The sequence below is a fragment of the Bacillus rossius genome, chromosome 12 (genome assembly GCF_032445375.1).
Source record: "Bacillus rossius redtenbacheri isolate Brsri chromosome 12, Brsri_v3, whole genome shotgun sequence".
NCBI lineage: Eukaryota > Metazoa > Arthropoda > Insecta > Phasmatodea > Bacillidae > Bacillus > Bacillus rossius.
The window spans coordinates 46,342,440-46,367,763 of NC_086339.1; the positions used below are offsets into that span (position 1 = coordinate 46,342,440).

A 25,324-nucleotide genomic window follows, 5' to 3' on the forward strand; every position below is an offset into this window, starting at 1 on the left:
GGGGGGGGGGAGAGAATAATTTTTCGCGTGGGGTTAGTCGACACATCACCACTGAAAAAAATAATTTTGAAGCCCCCCATGTTATGTCAGTGTTCAGGATAAGTAAATACACATTTTCAGTGTTGCAGCAAGTAAGCTTGCGGGCTCCCGCTCGCTGTTAAACCATCAACAAACAACACTTCAAGCGAAACCATGTCTCACTTCCCACGGAGTGCGTGTGTTTCAGTGGGGAAACGGAACGGCAAGTCACGGGTTTGTGCAAGCTGACGCGATCGTGCAGGGGAACGTATCGCGGACCTGGTTCTGCAGCCTACAGGAATATCGAAGGATATGGACCGGTGCACTTTGAGAGTCCTGTTAGCCTGCACAACTGTCAGAAACGTGTTCGTGGCGAACGTAACTGCCAAGTTGGCAAGTCCGTTTTTAAATCTACTTTAATGCTAAAAGTAAAATTTAAGGCGTTTGTCACATTACTAATAAATATTTAAAGAGGTGAAAATACGCGTGTCTCTTGGTGTATTATTTGCTAATGAACGAACGTGTCCTTGTATACATTCAGCTGAAAGCGACAGTTGTGCTAGCAGCTCGCGAGCCAATGTCGACCTCGTACAGAGAAGAAGATAACCATTGTAAAGAGGTAGTAGCCACGTCTGCATCATTACATGGTGACCACGTCGCACTAATAACAGACTCGTAACATCAGATGTAGCTTTGGTGTCATCCTACTCGAGTGTTAGGCATATAGGTCTTTTCCTATACTCTTGTTGATCATATGCCCAGAAGATCGGCTTGGGTGTAGTGTCTGTGTAGGGGAAAAAGTTTTCAATGACTGTGTGTAACGACGGAGGTACTGATCATCGTCATATTCGGCAACGTTCCGGGCCTCACACTGCGACGATGGTGGGTACGTCACGGTGGGTGCGTCACGGCAGGCCGTCTCCTGACAGCTCCTCGCTCCACGGGTCTGCGGCTGGCAGCGAGCACACACGCCAGCCATCGACCCGGTCACGTGCCGAGCACGTGGCGTCACGTGACACACCGCGCGTGGCGAGCAGCGGGGGAGGGGGGCGACGGAAGACTACCATACTGGAAAACTACCATAATGACCGTATTCCGCCTGCCCTCTTCGGAAAAGGCGGCAAAGCGTCCGCGATCTGGAGGTGATATGCTATTGCAACTATCACCGTCAGAAGCGCTATCTGTAAGCTTTAAAGTTAACCCGAGAAACAGCCATAGGGTTGACAAGGATACCTACCGAGTATTATAAACACTACTTCGAGAGCAATGCCGCTGTATTCTTTCCATGGAGTGTATAAGAACATATGGCAGAATTTCGTCTAGTCCTTTTTAACTTATGGCAGTTTTCCGTTATGGTACTTTTCCGACTTTTTCGAAGAGGCCAGGCGGAATACTATCATTATGGTAGTTTTCCAGTATGGTAGTCTTCCAACCCCCCTCCCGAGCAGCCAATAGTCCCGCGCTCTGGGCAGCGAGGTTACGGCGACTGATGACGTCTTCTCGAGTGTCGGTTGGGACCTCAGGGGAGAACCCTAATGGCCGAGACTAAAACCTAGATTTTTGAAGTAGTTTTGGGCCCATTCGCTAGATAGAATAATTATAATACATTACGAACATAGCTATATTGATTGTGAGACGCAATGCATAACCTTTTTTCAGGCAAGCAAACCAGTGAAAATTTATGCTATTTATTTTGGTATACATATCTTTTGTGGTGTGGCATACCAGAAATACTGAATCTCCGACTCATTAGAACGTACTTTTTTGAATTAGAAAATAGCATTAAGTTTTTCTGGAACGGTTTGAATCTCTGTTACTAAGCAATTAGCCATCCAGTAGTTAAATTAAAAATCCAACATTTTAAACCTAATAGTTTGGATTTGACACTCCCGTCAAATTTTTTTGTTAGTAGTTATGGGTCCACCCAACAGATAGCGTCACATGTCACGCAAGACAGTCGACTCATTCCTGCACACAGATATATACAACCAGGTGGTGCAGTGGCATGACTGGACTCATTCCAGAGGACCCGGGTGAGACGCCCGGTTTGGCTTTCCTCGGTGATGTGTCCCACGGTTTCCTGAAATAATTTCATTATGAATCCGGGATGGTTTCTTGCTGTAAACTACTGGGGATTCCCCACCACACGGTCTCGGAAATGTGTCGTGGCAGGCTGCCGTCAAGTTGTCTATAAGGCATTGTTCCCGATCGCCAGGGGCATGTATGTTTAGCGAAAAATCTTTTGTCAATACTAGCTGAGAGTTAAAACACTGTTGTAACGTCTGTGCTTCGTGATTCGAATACAAAACATAAGTGTTAAAAAATATGTTATCAACGCTTTAAAACCAAGGCGTCAAAGTTATATTAGTTTTAATTGGGTCACTAATTATTAAAAATAAGCAACAATGTAAATTAATTTTAATAACAACGCTGTGTTATAATATGTTGAATTTAAAATTTGAACTACATAAAATCATAAATATAAGAAGTGCAGACACTTAAAAAAAGCGGGAAGCTATGGTAAAGCTATGAGAACAAACGTTTGTGTATCAATATGCGTTTATCTAAAGCCCTAATAGCCACGAAAACGAAGGGCCAAGAATCTTTAAACAATTTGTTAATTATTTTATTTATTTACAAAAACGTTACTAAATATGTCTGAAAGTGTTATTTTAGACCTTTATCTTACTGTTTTTGTAGACAGAATCTAAGGCTTTATTAATAATTGAATTACTTAGACTCAATTAATTTTTATTTTAAACACAAATAATAAAATATTTTGGCAGACCGTGCCCGAATTAATATTATATCTCTTAAAAATTAAATTAGCGATATTGGAAACAAAATAAATTTTTGGCAGCTACGTAACTAACATCATTTTTATTTTTACCTCTGTTGCCGAATTATAAACAAATAAATAAGGAATTTTGTTTGAGAAAGAGTACAGTTGACATTTTGAGGTAATATTTATACATTGGAAGGTTGATAGTATGACTTTGATAGGCACAGAAACCGATAAAAAAAATTTTAACTGTTCATAATATTACTGCACATGTAGTTATTATTATTGAAAGCTATAAATGTTTAACATTTATAGTGTCACAGAGATAATGATTTTAAAAAGTCAGTCACTATTAATCATTCCCCTGTATTGAGTCTTTTTTTGTCAGGATACGGGAATATTTTAGTAGCACTTTAAAATACTGTTATTGTCTGGAAACTAATACATTCAATGGAAAAAATTACACACATTCCTTTAAATATTTATATATTTACCAATAATTGAACAAGTTTTAAACAATTTTTGTGTCCTTGCAGAGAAAAAAAATTGATCGCTTCGAATAGGCGGTTTGAAAATGTAAACCTAACGGAGTACTCCTGGTAGGACACTAAAATAAGGTTTCCATAAACGATGATATCCTGTAACTTGTCGACAATCAACTGAAGGAGCACGTCTTCAACAACTTGAATATTTTTACATTTATTTACGCCAATATTTAAGATTTAAAAGTAAAAAAAAGTAATTTTTATACACAAATAACGCAGTGGTAACGCACTAGACTTTCATCACGAGGCGCCAAGGTTTACCGGATCCATTCAAGGGAAAATATGGGATATATATTTTAGTTAGGTCTCGTCCAATAACTTTCTCAATATGCTTAATAAGAAGTTTAAAGCGAAAATAAAGAAAAAAGTACAAAAAACATATTGATGTTTTGAAATATATCATATTGGTCCGTAGCTGAATTTGTGATATATGCAACCATTATCAGTCAGTAATTAATTATTATCCCTTTTGGGTAAAATAATTATGTCTCTCAATCACTACTATTAAATAAAAAACTCAATTAAAATAATTGAAGAAATAATAAAAAATAACAAGGCGCGGGTTAGCGAAGGGTTGGATCACCCACCCAAACAGCTAGGTCTATCACCTAGGTGGTGGATGATCACCCAGACGGCTAGGTCGCTCACGTAGGCCTGGATCACAAATATAGACCTGGGTTGCTCACCCACGCGCTGAGTCACTCACACGAGAGGCTAGGTATAAAACCGAGGCCTGGGAACGCTGGGTCCATCACGTGGGTGACTGGGTCTCAGATCCATGTGACTGGGTCTCAAAACTAGACATGGGTAACTCACTCGGGCAGATGGGTCTAACTTCCGGGCAGCAAGGTCCATCACTCAGGTGCTAGGTCGCTCTACTGGGCACCCGGCACTGTGACACACACACCTGAGTGGCCGGGTCTATCACCAAACGGCTGGGAGGCTCACCTGGGAGGCTGGGTCCACGCTATGGAGAAGCCGAAGCCGGCCTTGGCGTGGCGAGAGAGGCGGCGCGTGGTGGTGAAGGGCGTGCGGCCGCCCTTGCAGGCGCTCGTCGGGGCCTCGTCCGCCGGCTCCAGCTCGAGGTGCCTCAGGAAGCTGCTGTCGTCACCCCCGGCCGCCGCGCCTGCGAGCAATCTCTCACGTCACACGAGCACTGCTGTACATGCACACTGTTCCTCTTCCACGTCACACGAGCACTGCTGTACATGCACACTGTTCCTCTTCCACGTCACACGAGCACTGCTGTACATGCACACTGTTCCTCTTCCACGTCACACGAGCACTGCTGTACATGCACACTGTTCCTCTTCCACGTCACACGAGCACTGCTGTACATGCACACTGTTCCTCTTCCACGTCACACGAGCACTGCTGTACATGCACACTGTTCCTCTTCCACGTCACACGAGCACTGCTGTACACGCACACTGTTCCTCTTCCACATCACACGAGCACTGCTGTACACGCACACTGTTCCTCTTCCACATCACACGAGCACTGCTGTACATGCACACTGTTCCTCTTCCACGTCACACGAGCACTGCTGTACATGCACACTGTTCCTCTTCCACGTCACACGAGCACTGCTGTACATGCACACTGTTCCTCTTCCACGTCACACGAGCACTGCTGTACATGCACACTGTTCCTCTTCCACGTCACACGAGCACTGCTGTACATGCACACTGTTCCTCTTCCACGTCACACGAGCACTGCTGTACATGCACACTGTTCCTCTTCCACGTCACACGAGCACTGCTGTACATGCACACTGTTCCTCTTCCACGTCACACGAGCACTGCTGTACATGCACACTGTTCCTCTTCCACGTCACACGAGCACTGCTGTACATGCACACTGTTCCTCTTCCATATCACACGAGCACTGCTGTACATGCACACTGTTCCTCTTCCATATCACACGAGCACTGCTGTACATGCACACTGTTCCTCTTCCACGTCACACGAGCACTGCTGTACATGCACACTGTTCCTCTTCCACGTCACACGAGCACTGCTGTACATGCACACTGTTCCTCTTCCACGTCACACGAGCACTGCTGTACATGCACACTGTTCCTCTTCCACGTCACACGAGCACTGCTGTACATGCACACTGTTCCTCTTCCACGTCACACGAGCACTGCTGTACATGCACACTGTTCCTCTTCCACATCACACGAGCACTGCTGTACATGCACACTGTTCCTCTTCCACATCACACGAGCACTGCTGTACATGCACACTGTTCCTCTTCCACATCACACGAGCACTGCTGTACATGCACACTGTTCCTCTTCCACATCACACGAGCACTGCTGTACATGCACACTGTTCCTCTTCCACGTCACACGAGCACTGCTGTACATGCACACTGTTCCTCTTCCACGTCACACGAGCACTGCTGTACATGCACACTGTTCCTCTTCCATATCACACGAGCACTGCTGTACATGCACACTGTTCCTCTTCCACATCACACGAGCACTGCTGTACATGCACACTGTTCCTCTTCCACATCACACGAGCACTGCTGTACATGCACACTGTTCCTCTTCCACATCACACGAGCACTGCTGTACATGCACACTGTTCCTCTTCCACATCACACGAGCACTGCTGTACATGCACACTGTTCCTCTTCCACATCACACGAGCACTGCTGTACATGCACACTGTTCCTCTTTCACATCACACGAGCACTGCTGTACATGCACACTGTTCCTCTTCCACGTCACACGAGCACTGCTGTACATGCACACTGTTCCTCTTCCACGTCACACGAGCACTGCTGTACATGCACACTGTTCCTCTTCCACATCACACGAGCACTGCTGTACATGCACACTGTTCCTCTTCCACGTCACACGAGCACTGCTGTACACACACACTGTTCCTCTTCCACGTCACACGAGCACTGCTGTACACACACACTGTTCCTCTTCCACGTCACACGAGCACTGCTGTACATGCACACTGTTCCTCTTCCACATCACACGAGCACTGCTGTACATGCACACTGTTCCTCTTCCACATCACACGAGCACTGCTGTACATGCACACTGTTCCTCTTCCACATCACACGAGCACTGCTGTACATGCACACTGTTCCTCTTCCACATCACACGAGCACTGCTGTACATGCACACTGTTCCTCTTCCACATCACACGAGCACTGCTGTACATGCACACTGTTCCTCTTCCACATCACACGAGCACTGCTGTACATGCACACTGTTCCTCTTCCACGTCACACGAGCACTGCTGTACATGCACACTGTTCCTCTTCCACGTCACACGAGCACTGCTGTACATGCACACTGTTCCTCTTCCACGTCACACGAGCACTGCTGTACATGCACACTGTTCCTCTTCCACGTCACACGAGCACTGCTGTACATGCACACTGTTCTTCTTCCACGTCACACGAGCACTGCTGTACATGCACACTGTTCCTCTTCCACATCACACGAGCACTGCTGTACATGCACACTGTTCCTCTTCCACGTCACACGAGCACTGCTGTACATGCACACTGTTCCTCTTCCACGTCACACGAGCACTGCTGTACATGCACACTGTTCCTCTTCCACGTCACACGAGCACTGCTGTACATGCACACTGTTCCTCTTCCACATCACACGAGCACTGCTGTACATGCACACTGTTCCTCTTCCACGTCACACGAGCACTGCTGTACATGCACACTGTTCCTCTTCCACGTCACACGAGCACTGCTGTACATGCACACTGTTCCTCTTCCACGTCACACGAGCACTGCTGTACATGCACACTGTTCCTCTTCCACGTCACACGAGCACTGCTGTACATGCACACTGTTCCTCTTCCACGTCACACGAGCACTGCTGTACATGCACACTGTTCCTCTTCCACGTCACACGAGCACTGCTGTACATGCACACTGTTCCTCTTCCACGTCACACGAGCACTGCTGTACACACACACTGTTCCTCTTTCACGTTACACTAGCACTGCTGTACATGCACACTGTTCCTCTTCCACGTCACACGAGCACTGCTGTACACGCACACTGTTCCTCTTTCACGTCACACGAGCACTGCTGTACACACACACTGTTCCTCTTCCACGTCACACGAGCACTGCTGTACACACACACTGTTCCTCTTCCACGTCACACGAGCACTGCTGTAAATGCACACTGTTCCTCTTCCACGTCACACGAGCACTGCTGTACATGCACACTGTTCCTCTTCCACGTCACACGAGCACTGCTGTACATGCACACTGTTCCTCTTCCACGTCACACGAGCACTGCTGTACACACACACTGTTACTCTTTCACGTCACACTAGCACTGCTGTACATGCACACTGTTCCTCTTCCACGTCACACGAGCACTGCTGTACACGCACACTGTTCCTCTTTCACATCACACGAGCACTGCTGTACACACACACTGTTCCTCTTTCACGTTACACTAGCACTGCTGTACATGCACACTGTTACTCTTTCACGTTACACTAGCACTGCTGTACATGCACACTGTTCCTCTTCCACGTCACACGAGCACTGCTGTACACGCACACTGTTCCTCTTCCACATCACACGAGCACTGCTGTACACGCACACTGTTCCTCTTCCACATCACACGAGCACTGCTGTACATGCACACTGTTCCTCTTCCACGTCACACGAGCACTGCTGTACATGCACACTGTTCCTCTTCCACATCACACTAGCACTGCTGTACATGCACACTGTTCCTCTTCCACGTCACACGAGCACTGCTGTACACGCACACTGTTCCACTTTCACGTCACACGAGCACTGCTGTACACGCACACTGTTCCACTTTCACGTCACACGAGCACTGCTGTACATGCACACTGTTCCTCTTTCACGTCACACGAGCACTGCTGTACACGCACACTGTTCCACTTTCACGTCACACGAGCACTGCTGTACATGCACACTGTTCCTCTTTCACGTCACACGAGCACTGCTGTACACGCACACTGTTCCTCTTTCACGTCACACGAGCAGTGCTGTACACGCACACCGTTCCTCTTTCACATCACACTAGCACTGCTGTACACGCACACCGTTCCTCTTTCGTGTTACACGAGCACTGCTGTACATGCACACCGTTCTTCTTTCACGTCACAAGAGCACTGCTGTACATGCGCACTGTTCCTCTTTCATGTCACACGAGCACTTTTGTACACGCACACCGTTCCTCTTTCACATCACACTAGCACTGCTGTACATGCACACTGTTCCTCTTTCATGTTAGACGAGCACTGCTGTACATGCACACTGTTCCTCTTCCACATCACACGAGCACTGCTGTACATGCACACTGTTCCTCTTCCACGTCACACGAGCACTGCTGTACATGCACACTGTTCCTCTTCCACGTCACACGAGCACTGCTGTACATGCACACTGTTCCTCTTCCATATCACACGAGCACTGCTGTACATGCACACTGTTCCTCTTCCACATCACACGAGCACTGCTGTACATGCACACTGTTCCTCTTCCACATCACACGAGCACTGCTGTACATGCACACTGTTCCTCTTCCACATCACACGAGCACTGCTGTACATGCACACTGTTCCTCTTCCACATCACACGAGCACTGCTGTACATGCACACTGTTCCTCTTCCACATCACACGAGCACTGCTGTACATGCACACTGTTCCTCTTCCACATCACACGAGCACTGCTGTACATGCACACTGTTCCTCTTCCACGTCACACGAGCACTGCTGTACATGCACACTGTTCCTCTTCCACGTCACACGAGCACTGCTGTACATGCACACTGTTCCTCTTCCACGTCACACGAGCACTGCTGTACATGCACACTGTTCCTCTTCCACGTCACACGAGCACTGCTGTACATGCACACTGTTCCTCTTCCACGTCACACGAGCACTGCTGTACATGCACACTGTTCCTCTTCCACGTCACACGAGCACTGCTGTACATGCACACTGTTCCTCTTCCACATCACACGAGCACTGCTGTACATGCACACTGTTCCTCTTCCACATCACACGAGCACTGCTGTACATGCACACTGTTCCTCTTCCACGTCACACGAGCACTGCTGTACATGCACACTGTTCCTCTTCCACGTCACACGAGCACTGCTGTACATGCACACTGTTCCTCTTCCACGTCACACGAGCACTGCTGTACATGCACACTGTTCCTCTTCCACGTCACACGAGCACTGCTGTACATGCACACTGTTCCTCTTCCACGTCACACGAGCACTGCTGTACATGCACACTGTTCCTCTTCCACGTCACACGAGCACTGCTGTACATGCACACTGTTCCTCTTCCACGTCACACGAGCACTGCTGTACATGCACACTGTTCCTCTTCCACGTCACACGAGCACTGCTGTACATGCACACTGTTCCTCTTCCACATCACACGAGCACTGCTGTACACACACACTGTTCCTCTTCCACGTCACACGAGCACTGCTGTACATGCACACTGTTCCTCTTCCACATCACACGAGCACTGCTGTACATGCACACTGTTCATCTTCCACGTCACACGAGCACTGCTGTACATGCACACTGTTCCTCTTCCACGTCACACGAGCACTGCTGTACATGCACACTGTTCCTCTTCCACGTCACACGAGCACTGCTGTACATGCACACTGTTCCTCTTCCACGTCACACGAGCACTGCTGTACATGCACACTGTTCCTCTTCCACGTCACACGAGCACTGCTGTACATGCACACTGTTCCTCTTCCACGTCACACGAGCACTGCTGTACATGCACACTGTTCCTCTTCCACATCACACGAGCACTGCTGTACATGCACACTGTTCCTCTTCCACGTCACACGAGCACTGCTGTACATGCACACTGTTCCTCTTCCACGTCACACGAGCACTGCTGTACATGCACACTGTTCCTCTTCCACGTCACACGAGCACTGCTGTACACACACACTGTTCCTCTTTCACGTTACACTAGCACTGCTGTACATGCACACTGTTCCTCTTCCACGTCACACGAGCACTGCTGTACACGCACACTGTTCCTCTTCCACATCACACGAGCACTGCTGTACACACACACTGTTCCTCTTCCACGTCACACGAGCACTGCTGTAAATGCACACTGTTCCTCTTCCACATCACACGAGCACTGCTGTACATGCACACTGTTCCTCTTCCACGTCACACGAGCACTGCTGTACATGCACACTGTTCCTCTTCCACGTCACACGAGCACTGCTGTACATGCACACTGTTCCTCTTCCACGTCACACGAGCACTGCTGTACACACACACTGTTACTCTTTCACGTTACACTAGCACTGCTGTACATGCACACTGTTCCTCTTCCACGTCACACGAGCACTGCTGTACACGCACACTGTTCCTCTTTCACATCACACGAGCACTGCTGTACACACACACTGTTCCTCTTTCACGTTACACTAGCACTGCTGTACATGCACACTGTTACTCTTTCACGTTACACTAGCACTGCTGTACATGCACACTGTTCCTCTTCCACGTCACACGAGCACTGCTGTACACGCACACTGTTCCTCTTCCACATCACACGAGCACTGCTGTACACGCACACTGTTCCTCTTCCACATCACACGAGCACTGCTGTACATGCACACTGTTCCTCTTCCACGTCACACGAGCACTGCTGTACATGCACACTGTTCCTCTTTCACATCACACTAGCACTGCTGTACATGCACACTGTTCCTCTTTCACGTCACACGAGCAGTGCTGTACATGCACACTGTTCCTCTTCCACGTCACACGAGCACTGCTGTACACGCACACTGTTCCACTTTCACGTCACACGAGCACTGCTGTACACGCACACTGTTCCACTTTCACGTCACACGAGCACTGCTGTACACGCACACTGTTCCTCTTTCACGTCACACGAGCACTGCTGTACACGCACACTGTTCCACTTTCACGTCACACGAGCACTGCTGTACATGCACACTGTTCCTCTTTCACGTCACACGAGCACTGCTGTACACGCACACTGTTCCTCTTTCACGTCACACGAGCAGTGCTGTACATGCACACTGTTCCTCTTTCACATCACACTAGCACTGCTGTACACGCACACCGTTCCTCTTTCGTGTTACACGAGCACTGCTGTACATGCACACCGTTCTTCTTTCACGTCACAAGAGCACTGCTGTACATGCGCACTGTTCCTCTTTCATGTCACACGAGCACTTTTGTACACGCACACCGTTCCTCTTTCACATCACACTAGCACTGCTGTACATGCACACTGTTCCTCTTTCATGTTAGACGAGCACTGCTGTACATGCACACTGTTCCTCTTTCACGTCACACGAGCATTGCTGTACATGCACACTGTTCCTCTTCCACGTCACACGAGCACTGCTGTACATGCACACTGTTCCTCTTTCACCTCACACTAGCACTGCTGTACATGCACACTGTTCCTCTTTCACGTCACACGAGCAGTGCTGTACATGCACACTGTTCCTCTTCCACGTCACACGAGCACTGCTGTACATGCACACTGCTCCTCTTTCATTTTACACGAGCAGTGCTGTACATGCACACTGTTCCTCTTCCACGTCACACGAGCACTTTGTACATGCACACTGTTCCTCTTTCACGTCACACGAGCACTGCTGTACATGCACACTGTACATCCTTACGCCCTGTTTGGTGACTTCTGACAACATATTAGAGTGTGTAACAGAGAGATAAAATACATGTTCTTGTATTACAAATAAAAATGTATATTTAATAAAATCTTAAACACTACAAAGAGCCTAAACGATTTAAATTTTTATTATATAACTTAAGAAAATTCTGTTTAACATTTATTCCCACATTTCATTTTGTGCAACAGTTAGTAATAATTAACACGGAAATTCTGTATAAATTTCAAAAGGGTTGCAAATAAGAAAACAATAGGTGATTTTTTTCAAATAAATGTTTTTAAAATATGTGTATCTGCATGATATCAACCTTTTTATGACTTTAAAAATTGTTTAACAATTTTGATGAAAAATGAAGTGCGGGGTTTCTCTAATTTTTTCATGGCTTACATCTACATCTGACCTGTTTATGTACTTGAAAAAATTTCATAGAATATGATTAAGAATTAATGCATGGTCTTATATAAGTAATCATATCGGCATTTGACCGTAGTGTGAACGGTAATCCATTGGAAACTGATTAGGAGTGGGTAAAATGGTTCTAGTGTCTTAACACTTTATCACCTAGCTCTATCTTTAACCACACTGTTAAAATAACTCGCTCTAAATTCACTACTTGCCAACTACCCAGATATATTCAAACATTTACGGGTACGGATTATAATTGCTTTCTTCATAAACGCACATAAATAATTTTGTGATGTTAAAAAAACCTTCTGGAATTTGTTAATTCAACAACGTAACACAATTTTTTCCAGGTTCACTGTTAACTCGATGTCGGAATCCAGTGTGGTTTATAAGGAGATTTATTGGTGTTTAAACATCTGAGCTCTCGTTGTGCGCCGTTTGGTAGGAGTAATTGCGTGAAAATGGAGCGCAAGTCGATGAACGTAAATGTGTCACAAAGATGGCGGACCCACATTTAGCAATATCAACCCTTATATGGTCACTTTCGTAAACATTAGGGGACATAACAAACATATTTGTGTGCGAAATGAAACTTAATGATAGTGATACTACCATGGAATATATTTCGCAAAATAAAATAGTCATAGCAAACAGTAATCACTAGTTTTAAATTACCAAAGAAAACCGGCATTGCAGTGATTATAATACATATACTCCTTCTAAAGACCGAATATGTTTAGCAGCACAGAGGTAGAGCGCGCGTTTGGTAACCTTAGGGGGCGTGGTTCTTATCTCGTCACTGAAACTTTATTTAACCTTTTTTAATAACATTATGATATAATAAAATAATGTTGAACTAGCTGACTAATGTTAATATTTGTTTATAGGATGTCTCTACAGATTTATATCAGTCATTTTAGCAAAAACAAATCTACAAATATAAATTTAGTGTTATATGTGCTTTAAAATTTGTCAGGCTAATATTTTTATTAAAACCATATAAATATAACTTATAACGTGTGCGGAAACTTTACAGTATTATTTGTTTAGTGAATTTTAAAAGGATGGCCAGTATTTTAATAAAATTCATTGTCGGAAATCTGGTCCAAAGCCTGGGATTTATCGGTGCTGTTTCTAATAGTTTAATATTTCCTGTTGTTTCGTGCTGCTGTTTGCTGTCTGCTATTGATGGTGGCGAGCAGCGCTTACGATCCAGGCAGCGAATTCTAGTGGCGGGCGCAGAAAGTACGTGTATGATTCGTATCCAGATAATTTTGGTATTAGATATTTGAAAATCGACTGTTCTATTTATCAGTTTATTTATCATTCTCGCAATTATTTTTAACAACACTACTTTAAACTTAATGTTGGAGTTTCGTATTATAAGCTTATTTGCAACATGAACAACATTATATTTTTCGTTACCGAGGTTAGATGTTTGTTTATAAACCACTGGCGAGTACTGAAAGACTCAATAAAATTTTTCTTTTAATCAGAGCATAGATTTTCTTTCAAAAGTACGAACATTTACTTCAATTTCTAACAGCGCAGTGATTGTGTGGCTGACATAAAGAGTAAATGTGTCCCTCGCTGTCACTTGAAATTATGAGGATTGAATGGTCGATAAGATTGACTCAGGTAGTTATAGCAAATGAAGTCCGGAACTATAATGTTTTGAAAAGGAGTGATGGGAAATGGAAGAAGCGATATTGGTTTCAAAAGTTTTAAAGCCATAATCTTCTATTAATTTTTAATTGGTGTTCGTTAAAGCATACTACATAATTTAATTGAATGCCTGACGAAAGAGACTGGTTGCTTAGAATAACTTTCCCTTTAGTGTCACTGGATTAAGTATGGAATTTATGTTTTATGACTATAAATATAATAATACTATCAGTAGACACTAAGTGATGGTCTTCTTAAACTTCCTAAGTGCGTGTTTTGCATAAAGAAGAACATTTTTGTAAGTATACAGTAAAATAGTTATGGTATATCAATAAGGTTTCTGTCAATCTCCTTAAATATTTGGAGGGACAAAGGTAAATGAAACGTTTTAAGTTGTACCGATATGTATGAAGCGAAGGCGATGACGGGATATCTTAGATTTTAGTATGCCCCAACCACTCGAGTTTTTAATCAGTGCCCATTACTTGATTGAGCCATGTTGAGGGCGAGATTGTGCCTGGCCTCAGAACGCCAGATAAACATGAATTAATAACTACAGAAAATCTCTGCTATCGATTAATTCAGTGATACCAATCAAATATCCAAACTTTCAGTATAAGCAAATGTTAAGATGTGTTGTGAATAAAACACACACACACATATCTATACTAATAATATAAAGCTGAAGAGTTTGTTTGTTTGAAAGCGCTAATCTCAGGAACCACTGGTCCGATTTGAAAAATTCTTTCAGTGTTGGATAGTACATTTATCGAGGAAGGCTATAGGCTATATTATATTATCAATAACATTATGGATCCTTACTAAAAGTCCAATTTAGAATCAAATGCGTTGGAGGGGGTTAGATACAACATGCAGTACACGTACGAAGTGTGCCGCAGGTGCTAGAAGTTTATTTCCTATTGCCTATTAACACTGTTGCCACGCACTAGATGCCTTATAATTCTTAATTTTCCCATACAAGTAAAAAACACCCATGTGATATTAACAACGAAGAAAATAGTACTCTCATAAGAGTTCAATTAGTATTTAAATACTTTTTATCACTTTAAATCGCAAACCTAAACTATTGTTTTTTTCCTCTCTCTGTGTTAATTTGTTTTTTATTGCCCTTTTTTTCAAGTATATATATTTTACAGACTTGAAACTTCACAGTAATGTTCCTTATGTTACGCAGGATGACATTTTCCAAAAATTAGATCCCATGGGTGGTTAAAACCAGGCAACAGTGGGTACTTTGTCTGCATGAGAACAGGATTTTGCATTGTTCATGCCTTCTGCGTCTCCATGGCAACTGGCATCGCGCGGCAGGTTGAGCGGCGCAAGAGTGATCTGCCTGTAGACTGCCATAGCGAAATACGGGTACATCAGTTGTACGTTGCATGCACGAGTCGGGAAACCATCGGTGCTATTCATTTTCTCTCCGATACATTATACAGCATTATAATAAATTTTCACTGAATTTTTTTTATTTACCATTACTGTAAATGGGAGATGTGGCTTAATTTTTTCCCATTAATATAGCCGTGCGAAGCCGGGTCGGGCAGCTAGTATATATATATATATATATATATATATATATATATACATATTCGCAACAGTAGTTATGTATAAATAAAGAGTGGGAGTGAGGGGGAGACTGAATTTTACCTAAAAAAACGCAGTCTGCTGGTGAACGTCATTTAAAATAAAGAAGAAAAAAAATATTTTGCTACTTAAGGGTTAAAATTGCTTCCCAGGGCTGGTATAAGCTTTTGAAGTTAGCTCCAAAAACAATCTTTTATTGCAAATAATATTGAAACTGATAACAAAGAACAAGCGTCTAGAAAATGTTTAACCAGACAAAAATCTACAATTACTTAAAAAAGACTTGAAACTGTAGTAAAAAAAATTATGATGAAAATACACTTTCTCTTCGTTATCACATAATAATAGAGGAATAATTTCATTGCAATAATTTTTTGTACAGCGACAAATTTCGCGTTAAGTTTGTAGAAGTGCCTTCATTTAGACATTTTACTGAAGCTTAGATTTCCATCTTAATTATTTTTTCTATTATTTTCCATTAAGTAGTTGTTAAGCACCGACTTAAAATGTGTATACTAGTTGGAAAACACTTTAGACCATAGGCCACTTAAATGTTTTCCACTAATTTTTTAATGATGAAAATGCAACCAAATTATGTCGGTTTGATTCAGACCCAATACCTATTCGTTTATTTGAAGGTTTTTTTAGCAAAAATTAATAGACTACGGGTCTTACATATGCTATATTGTTGGTACGAAATGCTCGTACGTAAGCTATCTTTTAGCGATATGAAATTTGTGGCGCCACGCCAAAGTTTCTTCATTCTGACATGAGATTTGACCTTCTACATGTCACCCTCATGCGAACATTTAGTGATGGTCACGTGATAAAGAACGGTTCTTTTAGTTGGTAGGCACAAGAGTTTAGTTACAGAAAACTGTCTTCTTACTTCGACATCGTAATTATTTACAGACTAAAAGTTGTTTCGATAAAAAATAGTGGGTACTAACCTGCTTTAGTTTCGACTGGCTTCTTTGAACAGCTTTTTCTCCTTTCCATATCTGAAAAAAATAAATGGCACGGGATAAATAAAAATTAACTTTATTAACACAACATTGCAGCTGAATAAACCGAGTTTAAAATTCCAGAACAGAACATTTTTTCAGACGAAGTTTCAGGTATGAATCGATTGATCATACAGCGATTTTTCATATTAGTTTATACATGTGAAAGCATTTTTGAGTTTAAAATTTATTTTGGGTAAAAATTTATTCCACGATGAATAAGGACGAGAGCCATTTTTAATTAAATATTATTTTTTTGGTTATTCAAATAAAAAAATTTAGGCAAAAATATAAAAAAAGTTGTAACATATAAATACTGAATCCCATCACTGTCTGAAGAAAAGAAATTGCTGCGAAGTTCTGCACAAATATGTTTGGTCTAAGGCCACGCCTGCGAGCGAGCAGTCATTAATCACGAGCGGCGCCGAAGGTGAAATAGAAGCGGTTGAAGCTGAGGTGATTTGAGGAGAAGTCCTGATATTTTCACTTTTTTTTTGCCCTGCACAAAGTGATATAAATGACGACAGCAAGGCGATGCTTCCCAGCACCTTGCAGCCGCGTGAAAGTGATTGCATGTTAACGACTGGTTTGACGCATGTTCGCCAGAATGTCAAACATTTCATTAGTTTTGATATACTTGTTTGTTGATTTAAAGCTTACGAATTGATACCTAAAGAAAAGCAAATACATATCTTCATTTAAAAAATAATAATTCTCTAAATGACAAAAATGGGAGTGCTCCGCTTAAATTCGTCTGAAGTAAAGAACTTCAAACCAAAATGATTGTATCTTTAACTTAAGAAACCCACCGGACTCAAATAACGTAATTGTCCAAACTGACTAGCAGGCAGTGTCCTACAACAGGTTTTGCTTGGATGTCATTATTTAACACGAGAGCATACATTACACACTGCGAACTAATATTTAAAATTTAAAACAAAAATGCAAGTCTATGCTTAAGACGAAGTTTGCATGTGCAATGAGTATTAAATGACCTCGACGCGTTTAGTAATTAAATCTCTTACTGTAATGCCGAGTGTAATCATAGACACTAAACAATTCTTGTTGAAATTTTGACTTTCAATACTTCCTAACAAGCATTGTCTTATATATTTTTTATCTTGAATGACATCATTTAACACGAGATCAGACGTTAGAAAATGGGAACGAATTTTTTAGGTTGGTCAATTACAACATTTTGTTATACAAAATTATTAATTAGTTAGTATTTTTAATTGTTTTATATCACATAGCAAGGTGGCGTAGTGGTCAAACACTGGTTTGGAGCACTGTGGTTCCCCAACAATCACTCCGTGAAAATGCTGTATGGGCCTCGGTCCTACCTGGCACATGAACTGGGAGCTCGGAGCGCACATCATTGGATACCATTTTCAACTATGTGACTGTTTACATTCGCTGGGTTTGGCATATCTGTTGGCAAATCATCGGCCAAAGTTGGAGCCAGCCGAAGAAGGCAAGAATAAGACTTTATCATTGTTCTAAGAGTAAATAAAATATAAACTGGCGAAATCACTTTATAGTAAGTTTAAATGCAAATACCTGTACCATTGTGTCACCATTACTACTGAATCACAGTTCAAATGAAGAAATCTAGACCAGTTTGAACAATTCTCACAAGTAAGCAGATAATGAACAGGTGATATTTTCATTGACTTTGGAGTCTATCCTTGAGATCAGTGTAATCACGGATTTTATAGATTTCGTTAATGAATATAAACTTGAAAAAATTCGCTTAAATATTTACATTTAGCATCAAAATGAAGTTTTGATTGTATCATGGAAAATTTTAAACGTCCTCAAATATAAGACGGACAATAAGAAAATCGCAGCACTTCGAGATTCATCTGACCCGAGAATACACAATACGGACAGAAGGCAGCAGTCAATGAACTGAAGAGACGGACTTGCTGATGCAAGAGAGTGCGGTTCTGGCTGGGGCCAGACACCGGGCAGTTTGTTATGAGCGGGTGATGTGCCATCACCCGGAGGTGCGAACCCCTGAGTGTATCAGCCTCAGTAACAAGTGCAAGGCCACAGACTGTTGCAAGAGCAGCAGTGACAGTCCTGGAGCAAGAGCAGAGAACTGACGGCACCTTCTACCCGAGGTTGCAGCAGGAGGAACCAGGAGACGACAGGGGCATGCAACTTTGGCCAATAGACTGCGTTGCTTTGAATTTGCTAACGCGCAATTGTTTGGTGCGCCCGTCACGTCTTGCCCGGATGCACCGAGATTGTTGCAATCAATTGGATTTTAAAATCAGTATTTCCAGTAACTCAAGCGTACTTCCTTCAGATTTGAAACTCGGTGGCAGTGTTCCTTGTATTATGTTGTGCTTGGCTCGGGAAACCCCCGGTACTTCAGCTAGTATAGTATAGTATAGTTAAGACAAGGTGTAGCGCACCTGACTTGGGCGTAGCCGTGATCACTTGCTCGCAGCTGGACACGGACTGCCGGGACAGCACGGCGGCCGGCTGGTGCTGCGTCTGGCCCGAGCTCTGCGACAGCAGGCGGAACGAGCCGCCGATATCCTGCGGCACACACCATACGGCTCCAGCCACGCAGCTTTGCACACGTGTCGTCGGTACTCGCGACACCTTCACTCAGACTCCGTTAGCGCGCCAGTGTCAGGCCACAGCTGGGTGGAAAGAGCTGCCGATATTCTGCAGCACACACGACATAGCTCAAACCATGCAAATTTGCACAGGCCCCTTGGGTAAACAAGACAAGATATGGCTCCAGGTGAACACCTTTGTACATACTCCATCAGTATGCCAGCATCTGGCCAGATTTTTGTGACATCTTAGCGAACGACCCAACGTAATCCTGTGAAACACACTACATAGCTTCAACCATGCACCGTCAATACACACAACAAAATATGGCTCACCGCACACAACTTTACAGACATCGTCAGTACGTCAGAATCTGGCCTCAGCTCTGCGACAGCATGTGGAACTAACTGTCGATATCCTGCAGCACAAATCATATGGCTCCAAACACGTAACTTTGCACACGCCCCGTCGGTACATATTTAAAACACATGGCTCCAGTTGCACACCTTTAAAAAGATCCCATCCGTACGGAAGCATCTGGCCGATTTCCTGCGAAACACAGTACATAGTTCCAACCACACAACTTTGCACAAGCCTTGTTTATACCTACTACAACAGATGGCTCCGTTTGCACACCTTTACAGAATAACCATTACTACACCGGCATCTGACCCAAGCTCTGTGACAGCAGGCGGAAAGGTTCCGCCAATACCATGCGGCACACCACATAACTCCATTCACGTAACTTTCACAGGAATAATTTGTACGCATGAAAAGTATGGCTTCAGCATTGCACATTTATACAGGTCTCGTCGATACACCCGAAACCACGTGGCTTTAGCTACTATATTTTACCCAGGTCCTGAAGATACATATTTAGCTCCAGCCACATGCTTTTAAAGAGTCGCCATTGGTTCACGTGGCACAACTTGGTTTCGGCCACTTACCTTTACACAATCAACTTTAAACGCATAACATTACATGGCTCTAGCTGTTTTTAATTTAAAATGCACTGCTTGCACACATGATACCATTTAGTTCTAGACAAATATCTTCAATTATACTGGTACATTTTCTCTTGTAAATCCTTACTAAGACATTATATTTGAACGATTGTGGCAAACATTATAGTTAACACCGATAGAAATTATGAACGTTTACAATTGAAGGTCATTTATATGTCACATTTTTGTATTCTGCGGCGACATAATAGTATTCTGTAATCGCACAAGTTCCTAATTTATCATTGAATCGTCTACACTGGACATTTTTATACCTTAGTACTATACGTGCAAGGCCACGTCACGTGCAGGTGCAGAGCTAGCTGGGCTGCATCACATGCCGCCGTAACATGAGATGTGCAGTGCGCACCTGGGTCGCCGCTTATCTCCCTCCAGCCCTCCGCTCCCCTCGCGCGGCACTGTTAGTTTGACATCCGAAACCTGCCAGCTGCGGAGTGACGCAAGAAGCCGACACGTGTTTCGAGAGATTTCTGCCGTCGGGACGGCTCGCGATGACGCGACTGGCCCCGGCCGCTCTCGTGAGTTCTGGAATTGCGCCGGGGCCTATATATATGCGCGAGGACGTCAGGGCAGGGAGTTAGTTCGGAGTGTTCAGTCGGGAGTTCTCCCGCGGCGGAGTTTCCGGGCGATAGTGCCGCGGGTGCGGCAGAGTGGCGGAAGTCCTTGGACGAAGGTTCCAGGGCAGGGAGTGAGTGAGTTCATTGGAGTCGGGAGTTTTCCCACGGCGGAGTTTCCGGGTGATAGAGTCGCGGGCGCGGCGGAGTCCCGAGCGAAGTTGCGAGCGAGGAGTCGAGCGGATCCTCGTGCGTCGGCGGCGGCGGAGTGTGGCGGCGGAGTCCTGCGACGGAGGACCACGAGGGGTGCTGCGGCGAGAGTTGCGCCAGAGGTGCGGCCCAGCGAGGTGTGCGGTGTGTGACAACGAGTGACTGGGGAAGCAACATTTTTAAGTGTAATTGATTATTAGGCATTTTAGATTATTTTTCTAAGTTACATAAGTAGTGGCAATAAATAAAACTGTGTGTGTGATAAAAATCTTTAATTGGGCTATCCTTTACGAACCCGCAGGTAAAATCATAATACTATACCTTAGAAGTATGATGAACTAGGTTTCTAGAACCAAAAGAAGCCACAACTGTTAGGTAAGCTATATGCAGTCAAAACAGTTGAGCTGTATTTTTGGTATATGAGAGAATCTGGTGCAGGAAAGTGGTATCGCTTCTATGTGTAATACTGTGAAATGGCGAGCAATCTCTTTTCGTGCTGTGATCGACTTACAGACTTTGAGGTTAAACCCTAAAAGTGTATGTCATCAAACTAGAGGTCAAGGGTTAATGCAAGTCAGTGGCGTAGCCAAGATTTGTGTATGGGGGGTGTTAAGAAGCATGCCCCCCCCCCCCGTAATAAATCGGGGGGTCCGGGGGTCCTCCCCCGGGAAAAATTTGGATTTTAAGGTGTAAAATAGTGCTATTTTAGCGGTTTTCGGTACTTAAATTTAAATATTGTAATGGTAAAAATTTTATTAATTTAATATGTAATTGGTTTGAGTGATGAATTAAAAAATTAATTAAAGATTTGGTGCTAAAGGGGGGGGGGGGGTTGAACCCCTAAAACCCCCCCTGGCTACGCCCCTGATGCAAGTACCTGATGTGGTAACCAGATTCATTGCAGTAACCTTCTTTTATAAATACGACATTTAAAACTATGGTGTTAAACACTTTTAATCTTAAAACATTCCGTTTTAGAGATGAATTGCTATCTATAATGGACATACCTTCCCTATATACATTCATTTTACGTTGTTTTTTTTTTTTTCGTGAAGAGATACCTCTTTTATGTAAACACAATAAATTGAATGCATTCCTACAACACGACAGAAACACGTGAAATGTGTTTGTTTTCAAAATTTTCTTTGTGTCATTAGAGGACCAACAAACAAATTTTATTATGGTAAAAACAGCGTATTGCTAATGAAACCTAATTCGGATACGTATTTCTTCATTGCTTTAAAGATTTTATTGTATTTTATTACCTTCTGAATATAGGTATTTTGTGATGCATTTACAAACAGAAATTATGTATGATTGCTTTGTTTTGAAAAGTAACTAGCCTCTGGTAGGATTTACGAGGTAATGATGCAAAAAATTTTAATTTAACTATCTACCTCCGAAATCACAAATTAAACTTAAAACCTTAATTCTCTAGGCACTTAATGGATATTTTTTTGCTTAACCTTCGTCATCACAACAAGCATTAACATAATATTCGTCTTGTTTGTTTTCAGGTGAAACACGCTCTTTCTGAAAATGCTTCCACTTAATCGACCGACTCGCCAAATAATGCACAACACATTTTCCTGGCAAGTGACACGGCATTTAATCAATTATTACTTCATTTCAAAATATCTGCTTTTCGTTACATCTTAATGTATATTTAGACTGTGCAAGTATCTAAAACGGTTGTATTGACAATAGGTTTCAGAAATTAAAATATTATACGCAATTTTGTGTTGGCCGGTACTGTGCGAGTTTCGCATTATTACATACTTCTTTAAAGAACTATAAATTCATCTGATTAAAACTCACAGATGCATTATATCCAGGGGAACCGTGCGCACTTTTAAGGGTCCTTCGTGTAGAGACGACGAGACATGCGATGTGCGAGGCACTTTCGCCCTTAATAGCTCCACGCTTTATCTCCAGTCCCCAGCAAACAACACTAGTTAGCTTTCTTACGTAAGCATGCCAGAAAAAGGCCATAAAATTCCACACTAAATATTTTTATATTTATTTCAAAGGAATTCTATACTTCAGACGTATATAAGTGAGATAACATTTCCAAACCTAGCATTAAGTCATAAGCAACATTTTTTTGTTGTAAATTATTGACTTCTCAACTATAGAATATTAAAAACATTTTTACAATAAATTTTATTACAATAGGCCTAATATTAAAATTATTGAGTATTTTCTGAGCGTTATTATCGACTTAGATTTAAAGATTGATTGGATTTACCTGGTTTCCGGGTTGTAGCTACGTCCAAAGATACGGTATTACTGACGTTTCGGTTGACGTTGCAGTTGCCATCATCAGGGCAGCAGTTGCCTACTGAGGCGCTTGAAAGTTTTCCTGCCAATAGGCAAACATTCCCCTCTCAGGCAAGAGTATTAAAAGGCAGGATATCTTCCAAGAACCTCAGTAGGTCACTGCTACCCTGAAGATGGCGACTTCAACGTCGACCGAAACGTCGGCGATATCTTAGACTTCGCACGGCTGCAACCGAGATTCCAAGCAACTCCAGACATTTGGTTGCGAAAGGCTGCGATCTTTATTAAAGTTTGATTGTTTTCCAGTATAATTGAGATTACAGAAATGTTTTAATTTTGTGTTTCTACGGATATTCGCCGTGGCGAGTGATAGGACACTGAGTCGCCTTCCAGAGTTCACGAACGCGAATTCAATTTTTTTAAAAATTTTTTCCTAACCTAACTAAAACTAAGTTTATTTTGGAGGGGTCCGGGTTAGGGGAGGGACCTAGGGGTCATCTCAGGCCGAAGCCTATACGCCTAGTCATGCTGGGATTAGCCATGCAGGGAGAGGGTCGCATGCATCATGTGCTAGGAGGGGATTGGCCAGCCATGGCAGCAATTGATGCCATGACTAACTCCCCTCACTTATTAATCTAGACCATAAATATAGAGACCGGGAAAATTCGCGGATTCATTTCACGATATGCTAGAATCCAAACAACTGTACCTTTATATTGCTTCTGTGATTGGCTTACAGTTTATCCGAAGGACTTTGAGCCAATGGAAAACCTTCAACCAAAAAAGTATAGAATCGCAAACATCCCAGTTGACAGGTGTCACGAGTCAATAGCCAATGAGCAGGTGGCATTTGCATGAGTATGTAGGGGGTTGTAGAGTCTAGCCTAGAGGTCATCGAAAGCGTGAATTTTCCGGTCTCTAACCATAACTATAGATAGGTTGGGCCCAGGTAAAACCTGCATAGACACAGGAAAATCCCTGGGCACTGTCATGCGGGGTGCAAGTGTAGGGGAATACAGGAGACAGAGGATGGTCTGGATGAAGAGTTGGACAGAGCAGGAAAGAGTCTGCCATGCAGCACGAAGTCCATGTCAGCCCGGTCTTATCTCTGTGTTCCGCGGCTGGGACTGTCCGCGCTGTCCCCTTGTGCCCTCGCTGCTGGCCAGAAGATAAACGCAAATAAACTTACGTATTGAATGTCACACTGGTAGTGTTTCTTGTTATCAGCACAGTATGCTTCAGTCGCAAGTTTCGATTTATCTCCTTTTAAACCTGCAACCGTAATGCACCCAGGACTGACATCCCAGGTAAGCCACAATTAATTCACTGTTTAATATTTTCACAATGAGCACCAGTTAAAATCATCCTTGCGATTTTATAAAAAGTTAATGATAACTCCATAAATTTACAGGAACTACGTTAGTTTGCTTCGAAGCTAAAACTTACCAGGAAAAATATTTATGAGCATTAAAATATCCTTTAAAAACGTGTTAAGTCTCCAGCTTAATAACTCCTCTTAGTTCCCCATGTATGCTAGCCCTGTTTGAAATAGAACACAACGCAAGGAGGAACTCTATGGTGGTTTCTACGATTTCCTGGAACTACGAAGATTTATTCGTTTGTCCGAAGTGCACTTTTCGTTGAAAAGGCAAACAATTCTACTGTTATTTATAACGATGTGTTTGCGTGGTTCGTGTAAACTTAGGTTAAACAACCAACTTATCGGGGTTTTGAGTTAATTGATGTGGTGACTTTAGAGTGAACGGGGGCAGCTGAGAGAGAGTGGCTGCGATGGCGGGAAAGTCTGTGGACGCAACACTGTGCCGGGACTATATAATTGTATCCCCTTGGAAGGGTACGTTTCATACTTTTGGTGGCGCAAGTGTAGCTGGGTAGAAACTGGAAAGGTACCCTTTCCGATTTCTTAAAATGTTTCGGTTT

The 25,324-nt window shown here is 43.3% G+C and overlaps 1 protein-coding gene across 1 annotated transcript in view; it reads right to left on the reverse strand.

Annotated features, from left to right (window-relative positions):
- The window catches only part of LOC134537975 (uncharacterized), a 433,777-nt gene that overhangs the window by 174,611 nt on the left and 233,842 nt on the right, over nt 1–25,324 (reverse strand). The window contains exons 9-11 of the mRNA XM_063378994.1: nt 19,167–19,293; nt 16,690–16,740; nt 4,294–4,471 (exon numbers count right to left, since the gene is read on the reverse strand). Of these exons, the coding sequence (XP_063235064.1) occupies nt 4,294–4,471; nt 16,690–16,740; nt 19,167–19,293 (356 nt within the window). The remainder of the gene's footprint in view (nt 1–4,293; nt 4,472–16,689; nt 16,741–19,166; nt 19,294–25,324) is intronic.